General features: G+C 34.4%; 1 protein-coding gene across 3 annotated transcripts in view; it reads left to right on the top strand.

The window, feature by feature from the left end:
* The window catches only part of FNIP1 (folliculin interacting protein 1), a 153246-nt gene that overhangs the window by 56753 nt on the left and 84313 nt on the right, over window positions 1-12180 (top strand). For all 3 annotated transcript variants that reach the window (XM_032837635.1, XM_032837636.1, XM_032837634.1), the window contains exon 2: window positions 2141-2267. In XM_032837635.1, coding sequence (XP_032693526.1) covers window positions 2141-2267 — 127 coding nt within the window. The remainder of the gene's footprint in view (window positions 1-2140; window positions 2268-12180) is intronic.

Below are 12180 nucleotides of genomic sequence, written 5' to 3'. Positions count from 1 at the left end.
TAAATTCACTATTTTTCTCTTTCCTCTGCAGTCTGACCCATTGTACTTTCTATTCCTTAGAAGAGTCCTTGCCATGGTCACCAATGATTTCTTTGAAATCATTGAAGCTAGTGGATGCTTTCAGTGACTGCCATGGTATTTCTTCCTGTCTAAAATGCTCTTCTTTCTAGTTTCCTTAAGACTTCTTTGATTTTCATTTTCTATTGGTGTGTTCTTTTATAGTTTCCTTCACACAACAGCTAGCTACAGTTTAGTAAATCATTTACACAGACATTTACTAAGGATTAGACAGGAGAAAACTAAAATTCCAATTACTGTCAAGAATTTGGAATGAAGACGTTTTATGTTGCGAATTAGGGTCACTTACGATGCATTGATGAAGTTAAGGTTAAGATTCTCTTAAGGAGGGGCGTCTGGGTGGCTCAGTGGGTTAAGCCACTGCCTTCAGCTCAGGTCATTGTCTCAGGGTCCTGGGATCGAGGCCCACATCAGGCTCTCTGCTCCGTGGGGAGTCTGCTTTCCCCTCTCTCTCTGCCTGCCTCTCTGCCTACTTATGATCTCTCTCTCTGTCAAATAAATAAATAAAATCTTTAAAAAAAAAAAGATTCTCTTAAGGAGGTGAAGGAACCCAATCAAGAATTGTTAACTGATGGATTGTGAGTAATTGACTATTTAGCCTGACATAACTAACAGCAAAGAGCTCCTGGAATGGCCGTTCTCCTATTTGTTAACACTGTTCCATCAGTTGTAGTGTGCTCAGCTCACTGGGTTAGTGTCTCCACCATACAGTTCTTTGTTTTCTCTTTCTCTCCCTGATCTTAGTCACTTCATTAATTTTTTTTTGATTGTGACAAAGAATGCCTATGTAAAAATACATAAAACAAATTCAGTGGCTTGTTTTGACCATCGGAAGTGAGTATTGAGGTAAGTATTGTCCAGGCTAAAAATAGTACATAGTCAGTGCCCTGGTCTACCTGCTGTGTTCTTTCTTGATTATGCCGTCATCACTCCCAACATTATCCCAGAGGTAACCACTCTTCAGACTTTGGAAACCCATCACTTCCTTTGTTTTCCTTATAGCTTTAAAAACTAAATATGTATCTCAGCCTTAATAAACTTTACCTGATTTAAAGCTTTGTATAAGTGGAAAAATATAGTAACTCTGGGTGCGTATGTGTCTTGTGTATGTGAGAGTATGTCATTGTCAGATTTCTTTTGGTCAGGGTCAGTCTGCATTTTTGTGTATATTTGAAGTTCGTTCATTGTATTTGTTACGTCTGAATATATATATTTGTAGTCTGAATATACCATAACATATTTATCCATTCTACTGTTGATGAACCATTTGTAATGTTTCCATAACAGTAACAGTACTTCTGTGAAGATTCTGATACAATGGAATGGAATGGAATGGATAACTTTAAAAATATATTAAATTAATTAATATAATTATATTTATCATAATTATATTAATATAATTAATTATATAATTGTATTAATTATATAATTAGTTAATATTTAAAATATTAATATATAATTAAAATATATTAAAAATACAACTTAAAAATCAGTTATATTAGATTTTGTCTATTTATTATATAGATTTAAAAAACTATTCTCTAAAAAGAGTGAGCCAGTTTTTACTCACACCAGCTTTATGTGAGAATTTCCACTGCATTTAGTCATTCATCACTTTTTTTTTTACTTGTTTTTGTTTTACAAATACTTTAGCTGCTATTATTTAATCTGAAAGCTGTTTCTTTTTTATGTTTCTATATAAAGAATCAAAACTGTCTAAAAATATGGATTAATATTATGCCATCTGGGTTCATGCCATGAAGCAATGTGTATTTTCATTGTATTAAATATAGTCACATATTTTTATTAGGTTAACCATTTTTAGATTCAAATGGGTTGACTATATTGTATACACTTGCTACAACTTTTATTTTTACTTTTTAATTTAGAATATCATTGCTATATGAGTTTTTAGTCCTAAATGTGATAATTTATAAAAAGTACTTCCGTATATTCTTTAGTAGTAATACAACTTAGGGTTTTATTTTATTAGGTTTTATTTCTAGGAATTTATGTAGAATATTTTCTAGAGTAACTAATGGGCCTTTATTTTTCTTTAAAGTTGGCCTTTGCCAGAGTTTGATCCAAGTCAAATTCGACTGATTGTATATCAAGACTGTGAAAGACGGGGAAGAAATGTCTTGTTTGACTCCAGTGTTAAGAGAAAAAACGAGGACATATCAGTATCGGTGAGCATCATTATTGACTGGTTGAAATTTAATGTCAGATATTTTAATGCAAGAAAGAATGAGTAAAATTTCAATTTTGTCACTTTTGTTCAGTATAGAACATCTTTATCATGTTTGAATATTTGATTTTGAATATTTCTTAAAGGAAAAATACTTACTTTATTTGTTATCTTTCTAGCACCAGGGAGCATTTTAGTTTCATGTTTATTTTCCCACATAATTGTATTGTGAGATATTACTAGAGGTCCAGGAATTCTTACAGAGGATATGGCCCAAACCTCTGATCTTAAAGTTGTGGAAAGTGTGACCCAGAGAGATGAAATTATTTGTCTGAAGGAGCAAAGCAAGTTAAATCTCTTGCCCTTAGTCCCCCCTGCTCTACAGTGTAAAAAGAGCCTCTATTTTGTTAACTCTCAGTGTCTTATTTTGAAATATATTACGACTAGTTTAGCAGTAGTACATGGACATTAACTTGGTTGTCCAAGGAAATGTTAACCTTAAAAATAGACATGCCAGTTATTTTGCCAGCAAAATATGGGTTTATTTGGGAATTAAAAAACCTACAGTCCTGGACAGACAAGGTAAGGCAAAACAAAACCATAGACAAGTCAGAAAGAAAGAACAAAGGAGAGATGTGCTTTTTTTAAGGAGAAAAAGGGTAAGTTGGGTAGGCTGGTAGGAACTAAAAGTTCATTGGGGTAAACTGAGGATTTGAAGTGTTGTGGCTTCTCATTGGTAGAGCTGCTGAAGGCAAGGGTACATGGGGGGAATAAAAAAGCATCTGTTCCTCAGCTGAACTAGTAGAGTAGTATCTACATGCAAGGTCAAGTCCTTGTAAGGTCAAGTCTGTCTCTTCCTCTTGGGTCTGCTATTAGCTGCGAGTGGTAGGGCATAAGAGCTAACCCCTGCAGAACCTCCAGACTCCATTTTATTTAGGTTTCCCTTTACTAACTTTCACAAAAACCCATGTGAGTGTCATTATCTTTGCTGCTGCTACTGTTAATAAATTTTCTGGCATAAAGACTCATTCCCCTAGATCTCCTAATCTGGAAATTGAAGCTTGGAATAGTGATTTCTCCCTTTCACTAAATTAATAATTTTCACTAACATTTTGGTAAACAACTGAAAACAGAATACTTTGGGCTGGTCCCACCAATAGAATTGTCTGTTAAAGCCAACAAGTATTTATTTTTTGAGACTTTAAGGAGTTTATATTTCAGGTTTTGTGTTCTTAAACAATTTCGATTTATTGAGCATAGACTGTTGTTTGTAACTGCATCCTCAGCATCCACTACAGTGGTATATAATAGGAACTCGACTAATTTTTGAGTTAATTTGATTGCCGAGTTTTATAATGTCCCTTCTAATTACTAACACATTGCTCGGTTTTCTGGAGATGGTACTTTGTTTAGATTTCTTAGCCATTCTTTGGATATTTTTTTCCACTCTTTTATCAAAAAGCAGAATGTTCTTAAAGTGTTGTTACAAGGCACTTGGAGATTTAGCTGTCTCTGTCCTCTTGGTGCCTACAATAGGGTACCCTTCTAGGGGAGTTAGACATTGAACAAAAAAGTACACCAATAAATAATACCAAATTATGATTAAATGCTATGAATGAAGAACACAGAATGCTTATGAGATTCCATAGGAAGGAGCCCAGTTTTCTTCAGTTTGGATGAAGGGATATTAAGGAAGTTTTCATTGAGGAAGTGAAATTCAAGCTGAGATCTGAAGAAACAGAAAGAATGGAATAGGGGATGATTATTCCTGGTAGCAGGACCTGCATTTGTAGTCTTCAAAGTGACTTAGAAGCTTGGTGAACTGAAACAACTGGAAGAACACCAGTCTGACTGGACTGATAGTAAGTAGTATGTAAAGTAGCTAGAGATGCAATTGGAGAGAAAGAGAGAGAGAAAGAGCAGGAGTCAGAATTAGAGCCTTATTGGTCTCTGGGTTAAAAGTTTAGATTATATCCTAAATACAGAAGGAAGCCACTGAAGGGATCTTTTCACATTTCAAAAAATCAGTTTGGTAGAGAGCCCAGGAATAAACCCATGCATATATGATCAGTTATTCTATATAATGGAGAAAGGATAGTCTCTTCCAACAAATGTTGGGAAAACTGGACAGTCACATATAAAAGAATGAAATTAGACCACTGCCTTAACACCATACACAAAAACTGACTCTAAATTAATTAAAGACTTCAACATAAGACCCAAAAGCATAAAATTCCTAGAAGAAAACATGGGCAGTAACTATTGGTGGGAGAAAGTATTTATAAAGCACATATCCAATAAGGGTTTAATATCCAAAAAGTATAAAGAACTCAGTAGGAGCAGTGCTTGGGTGGCTCAGTTGGTTAAGCCGCTGCCTTTGGCTCAGGTCATGATCCCAGGGTCCCTGCTCAGTAGGGGTCTGCTTCTCCCTCTGCCTCTGCCCCTGTGCGTAGTCTCTCTCATTTTCTCTCTTTCTCTCAAATAAATAAATAAATATTTTAAAAAACTCAATAGCAAAACAAAACAAAAAAGTGCAATTAAAAAATGGACAGAACAGGGGCTCCTGGATGGCTCAGTGGGTTAAGCCTCTGTCTTTGGCTCGGGTTATGATCCCAGGGTCCTGGGGTCGAGCCGCACATCAGGCTCTGCTCAGCGGGGAGCCTGCTTCCTCCCCTCTCTCTGCCTGCCTCTCTGCCTACTTGTGATCTCTGTCTGTTAAATAAATAAATAAAATCTTTTAAAAAATGGACAGAAGATTTGTATAGACATTTTTCCAAAAAGGAATACGAGTGGCCAATAGTACATGAAAAAATGCTCAACATCACCAGTCATCAGGGAAATGCCAATCAAAACCACAATGAGATATCACCACACACCTGTCAGAATGGCTATTATTAAAAAGACAAGAAATAACAAGTGTTGTTGAGGGTGTAGTGAAAAGGAATCCTTGTGCCTGGTTTTTGGGAATGTAAATTTATGCAGTCACTATGGAAAACAGTATGGGGGATCTTCAAAAATTAAAAATAGAATTACCGTGTGATCCAGCAGTTCCATTTTCAGATATTTATCCACAGAAAATGAAAACATTTGAAAAGATAAATGCACCCCCATGTTTATTGCAGCATTATTTACAATAGTCAAGACATGAAAGCAACCAGTTCCATCAGTGGATGAATGGATAAAGAAAATGTGTGTGTATATACAATCGAGTAGTCTTCAGCCATAAAAAGGAAGGAACTCTTGCCATTTGTAACAACATGGATAAACCTTGAAGGCATTATGCTAAGTGAAATAATTCATAGAAAGAAAAATACTTAGTGATCTGACTTATATGTGGAATCCAAAAACAATAAAAGTCATAGCTATGGCTGATAGGTGGTGGTTGCCAGAGGGAGAGGGTGGAAAGTGAGCAAAGTAGATGAAATGTGTCAAAAGGTACAAACTCTCAGTTTTAAAATAAGTCATGGGGATGTAATGTACAGAATGGTGATTATAATTTAAAATGCTATATTGTATATTTGAAAGTTGCAGAAAGAGTAAAAGTTATCACAAGAAAATATATGTAACTGTATAGTGATAGGTGTTAACTAGATTTATTATGGAGGTCATTTTGCAGCATATAAAAACATCAAATCATTATGTTGTAATCCTGAAACTAATATATATCTCAGTTTTAAAGAGACAGGGGCAAAAACCACTTTTGCTGCTATATGAAGAATGGCTGGATTTGGGGGATAAGGGAGAAGGAAGTGTTTGCTGAATACAGCACTTAACTTTGATTAGCTGAATGATGAGGTAGCCACACAATCACATCCACAATTGTGGATGGTTAAGTAGACAGTTGAAATCTAAGGCTACAAATGTAATGAGCATATCTTCTTTGCATTTAGACTGATGATAGCTCAGCAGAACTACACTGAAGCTGAGGTTGATACTGATTGACAAATACTGCTTTTTTTAAAAAAATATTTATCGAGCTTTTTCTTTGCTTGGTAGTGTTCCATTGAATTGCAGCATCTGACCTTTACTTTATTATTTACCTTGATTAATGTTTATTTATTGTATGTTTTTTCAGCATTCTTACTTTTTTATTTAAGAGAGTGTGTGAGAGAGAAAGAACATAAGCAGAGGGGATGGGCAAGGGAGAGGGAGAAACAGACTCCCCACTGAGCAGGGAGCCTGATTTGGGGCTCAATTCCAGGACCTTAAGGTCATGACCTTAGCCAAAGGCAGATGCTTAACCCACTGAGCCACCCAGGCGCCCCTCAGCATTCTTACTTTTTGTTTTAAACAACCTTGTGAGTATTGACTCATACTGTTTCTTGAACCCTTCCTCCCCACCTTTTCTGGAATGTTGCTTCGTTAGTCACATTGGTCTTCTCTCTTGCTGATGTCTTCCTTTTTCCCTCTCAGTTAGCTTTTTTTATCTTTGTCTATAGACCTTCACACAGCCTCTTTACCCAACACCGACAAAGTGATTATACTTTTACTTTCTCTTTCTTATATGTGTCCTTTTGTCTTTTTCTGTCTCTGACTCTGTTCTGCTCACTCTTCCTTCTCAGCATCTGTTGTTATCTTTCAGTCTGAGTGCTTCACTATCTCTCATGCTATCTGACTGTTCTGTCTCTTGTTCTCTCCTTAATGTCTCTGCTTGGTCTTCTCCATGTCTCTTAGTCTTTTCTCTGTCTCTCTGTGTTTCAGTATTAATCTGTCGTCTGGCTCTAATCTCGTATCACCCACTAATTCCTCAGTCTTCTGAAATTTTCCTGTAAGTCTACTACTTTTTTTAAAGAATTGTTCTCTAGGGGCACCTTAGGTGGCTCAGTCATTAAGCGTCTGCCTTCAGCTTGGAAATCATGATTCTGGGGTTCTAGGATCAAGCCACATGTCAGGCTCCCTGCTTCTGTTCCCTCTCTCGCTGTGTCTCTCTCTGACAAAAAAATAAAATAAAATAAAATCTTAAAACAAAAAATGTTCTCTAGATTAATTGGTAACTAGAAATCAAACAGTGTTGAATACCTCCAGTCTAACTTTTTTATATGTCCTCATCCTTGTGTGCCATCTCCCTAGATGAAGATTTATCTGCTTTCAAGGTTGGTTTTATCAGAATTTTAGGAATCCTTTTGATTCTTCTATTCCTTTTCTCCTGTATCAGAATTCTCATAATCCTTGGTTCATAGTCTTTCATAGACTTCTATAGCATAGCTGTTTTTTATGTGCTTTCATTATTAGATTGGAAAAAAAGAGAAAGTAAAAAATTTATCTGTTACTCACCTTAGTTTTCTAAACTCCACAGTGCCTCAGCATGTGGCACTGTGCAGTTCAGAAAACTAAGGTGGACATACTTTCATCAGTTTCAGTTAGGAAGTTTATTATCAAAATCCTGTAAATACTTCTATGAAGATTTCATATATTCCTTTTGAACACAGTGAATCACATCGAATACTCATGTTTCTTCCAAATTGTAAGCTGTTTGAATCTGTAAGTGATTTTTTAAAATCTCTTTTACTATTACAATACCCTTGGAAAATCAGATCATGTGGGTTCTATATAGGCAAAGGAGGACCGTGTGATGTAAATGATAATTTTTTTACTTTTTACACAATATTTTGAGTCTGTGCATAATAAGATAGTTTAGACATTAGCAGTTTATTGGATAAAGGTAAATCATTTCACCTTTGTCTTTGCAGAGCAACATTCTATTTTGATATGATAAATACTGAAGTCATTTTTGTGTCCTTGCTTTTAGTTTAAAATAATCTTACCAGAGAAAATAAGGATTATAAATATGAATTTGGCCATGTATTTCACCAAAAATTTTATTGAGAAAAGTTTTATCCTAAAGTTGAGAAAGTAATATCATAAATTATAAATGGAAAACTAAGGTTTATAATAAGTCATAGCAAATGGCTTCACTCTGTTCCCCTTACCAAAAAGAAATTAACATTTTCTAATTTGAAAACAGCTGTAAGTTTCTTAGGCAGTTTAATAGTAGCCTGAATCTGAATTTTAGGAATATGTTCAAAAATAATTTTTATTTGAAAGTATATTTCATTTCAAGGTACATCAGCATTAAGAAATGACCATTGTAAAAATACCTAATGAGATCTCTTTAAATAAGACAGATGACAGATAATTTTCTTTATGAAGATGATAGATGATAATAATTCACTTTATTGAGTATTTTAAAATCTGGGATGGGAGGGGGAAGGTCAGTAGTATTTTCACCGTGGCATACTGATTCATAATCTGGGTTCTGTTGAACCAAAGAATTCTCTACAAAGAGCATGATAGTACCTTATAAGGATAAAGAGATCATTTCTGTATTTCCATGCAACGAAAATACTGTATATTTAGAGTATATTTAATGGGTTTGGAGATGAAATGAGGAGCTCTGTGTTTTACATTTTAAGTTCTATGACTGGGGAATTACATGAATGCTTAGATTTTGTGTCAGAAATTACTGGGTATTACGTACAACTAATGAATCATTGAACACTACATCAAAAACTAATAATGTATTGTATGTTGGCTAATTGAACTTAAGAAGAATGTACTTTGCGTGCCTAAATATTGTCCTATAATGCTAAAATAAAATTATATTGATTACTGTATAGCTTTTCAGAGCATGTATATTCCAGCTCTATTATATTTAATGAAAAATGACTGCTGAACTGTAAAACCTGATTACATTGAATACATTCAGTGATTTTAATAAAGTAACTTCCCTTGTTTGTAAAAATGTATTTTTTATTTCTTTACATTCAATCCTGAGACCTTATTCATTTTATAGCTGAAATGTAAAAATTATTGAGATGTCGTTTCTTTGAACAATGATGTTAGTCAAATGTGTACTGTGTGATTTGATCACCTAATACAATCCTTATCCTGGACATTGTTTTTGTTTTCATGATAATGTAATGCTATTTCATGAGTTCTCAGTGAAGTTATATGATCATTTTCATGCTTCAGCCTTCATTCATTACACATAAGTATATCAGCAAATTCATATAACTTTGAAAAAATGAATACAAATTACAATGTGTGAGTTTTGTACACTATGAAGCATTGTACAAGTGCTAATTGTTGAGTCTTAATTATGATATCAAATTTGGAACATTGGATTTTAGGTAATTGGACCTGTGTTTAAGTTAATATACAGGAATCAGTAAGCTTCATATATACTTATAGCTTCCAATTAGACAATATGAAGAAAGCTAGGACTCCATTTGAAACAGCAATTTGAAAAAGTACCTCTGCAGACCCTTTAAAAAAACTATGCTTTCAGAACTTTAAAAATGTCCAAAAGTACATAAAATATTTTTTTTTCAAAAGTACATCAGATCTTACTTGCACAAAGGGAAAGGCAAATATATTCTTGGCTAATATTCCCTGTCCTAATGTCAATTCTTTCAAAGTTGCTCTGTAAAATAATACAATCCCAATAAAAAATGGCACTCTTATTATTTTGTTTTTGGTAAAGGGCAGTATGTGGAACTAGGTAGCAGAATCTGGAGTTCAAATGGAAGAAAATGAACAGTAAGTGGTTGAAAACTGAAAAAGGACAGTGGGGATGAAGCTAGCCCTACCAGATTTGCAAAAATACTGTGAAATTTCAGTAATTAAAACAGTGTATTACTGGCACATAAAAAGAAAAGAGGAGTAAAATAAAGAATCAGAAATAGATCTACATCCACACAGGAATTTATGTATGATGAAGATACAAAGACTAGTAAATGGTGCTGAGTCATTAGACAACTATTTAAAGACAAATTTGAATTTATATCTCAAGTATATTAGACATATTAATGTAAAAAACTAAAGCTACAACTTTACATAAGAAAACATGAATGAGTTCCTTTATATTTGTCGAGAAGATCTTTCTAGTTATGATTTAAAATCCAAGAGCCATAAAGTAAATTTGACAGTCAAACCAAACAAAAATCCAACATAAAACCCCTAACAAACTCTTATGGTAAACAAAATAAAACAAAAACAAAGGAACAAGGAAACAAAAACACCACCATAAGGAAAGTTTAAAATAATACCCTGGGAAAATGTTTTTACAGTGTATAAGCCCCAAGTGGTAATCTTTCTATATAAAGAGTTCTTAGAATCTAGATAGGAGAACCACTTAGAAAACTGGGTGAAGGACAAGGGCAGAGAGTTCACATACAGAAGGCCATTACACATTTAATAGGATTCATATTCTCATTTTTAATAAAGGAAATGAAAATGAAAACTATACTGAGATTTTAGTTCTTTCCTTTTAGACTGGCAAAAACTCAAATTTTAATGATAATACTTTGCTATTAAAGTGAAATTGTAGTCTCCATGGAGGTTAATCTGCAATGACTACCAAAATTGTATCTATTTTTGTGGTTTTTGTTTGTTGTTTTATTTATATCTGATTTATTCCCTACTACACACAAAGGATTTAAATTGTTTTACAAAACCTATAAAATGTAAGAAGAGTAAATTTTAAATAGGTGAGAAAAGGAAGTCAAAGAGTTCTTGAGATGAACCTTACTTTTTGTTTTTTGTTTTTTTTTAAGTTTTATTTATTTTAGAGAGTGTGCATGCACACGAGAGAGTACAGTTTGGGGAGCGGTGCAGAGGGACAGGAAGAGAGAGAATCCCAGGCTGAACCCCCCCCCCCAATGCAGTGCTCACTGAGGGGCTCAGTCTCACAACTTATAAGATCACGACCTGAGCTGAAACCAAGAGTCAGATGCTAAACTGACTGAACCACCCAGTCTCCCCTTACTGTTTTTGTATTATCATGATAACGTCAGATAATTAATGTTCATGGTAGGAGATACTCAGTGATTCAAAGAGGATGAAGAAACAGTTCCTAAAACAGTAATCTCTTTTTTATGAAGATAAGATACTGTACAATAGTCCCAACTTTTTTTCCCCAGCATTACTGAATTACAGTAGACCTATAACACTGTGTGAATGAATTTAAGGTATACAATGTAGTTATTTTACCTATGTATATATGAAAAAAGGACTACCATAATAAGGTTAGTGATCACATCTGTTACATCACAAAGTTAATTTTTCTGTGTGTGTGTGTGATGAGAACCTTTATTTATTTTTAAAGATTTATTTATTTATTTTAGAGAGACAGAGATTTAGAGAGCAGGGAGGGGTGGTGGGCAGAAGGAGAGGGAGAAAGAGAATCTGAGGAGGCTGACTCAGGACTTGATCCCACAACCATAAGATCATGACCTGAGCTGAAATCAAGGGTCCAGTGCTTAACCACCCGAGCTACCCAGGTACCCTTGTGATGAGAACATTTAAAATCTACCCTCTTGACAGCTTTTGTGCTGTTAACTATAGTCACCATGCTAAACATTACATCCTCTAAACTTACTACTCCTACAGTTAGAAGTTTGTACAGAGTTCCAACTTCGAATCTATGCATACTTTGGTGATGATAATAATACTGGCCGTAAAGGATTATTGTGCAGGAAAAGAAGGCAATGTGTGTAAGACCCTAAATGTAGCACCAGCCAAATTGTAGGTTCTTAGACAGTATCATTGCCTTTATTTTAAAATTTAGTTCTCTTCACAGAAAAATGGAGCTAACTAAAATTCTTAGGTCATGAGAATGAATAGTTTCAGAGTTGAAAGAAATCCTAACAATGGTCCCATCCAGTGAATCTTCTGTGTTATGACAGTGGCCTGGGGCACTTGTTAAAAATATACTTCTGGGTCCCCATCCTTAGAGGTTCTTTTTTTATAATTTTATTTTAATTCCAATATAGTTAACATACAGTGTTGTATTAGTTTCAAGTGTACAAAATAGTTACTCAACAATTTTACACATTACTCAGTCCTCATCGTGATAAATACACTTTTAATCCCCTTCATCTGTTTCACCCAAACCCCCTGAACTCCCTTCTGGA

The sequence above is a fragment of the Lontra canadensis genome, unplaced genomic scaffold (assembly GCF_010015895.1).
Source record: "Lontra canadensis isolate GAN:19392208 unplaced genomic scaffold, GSC_riverotter_1.0 scaffold99, whole genome shotgun sequence".
Taxonomy (NCBI): domain Eukaryota; kingdom Metazoa; phylum Chordata; class Mammalia; order Carnivora; family Mustelidae; genus Lontra; species Lontra canadensis.
Note: the sequence above shows the minus strand (reverse complement) of the source record. Positions and strands in the feature narration are given on the sequence as shown.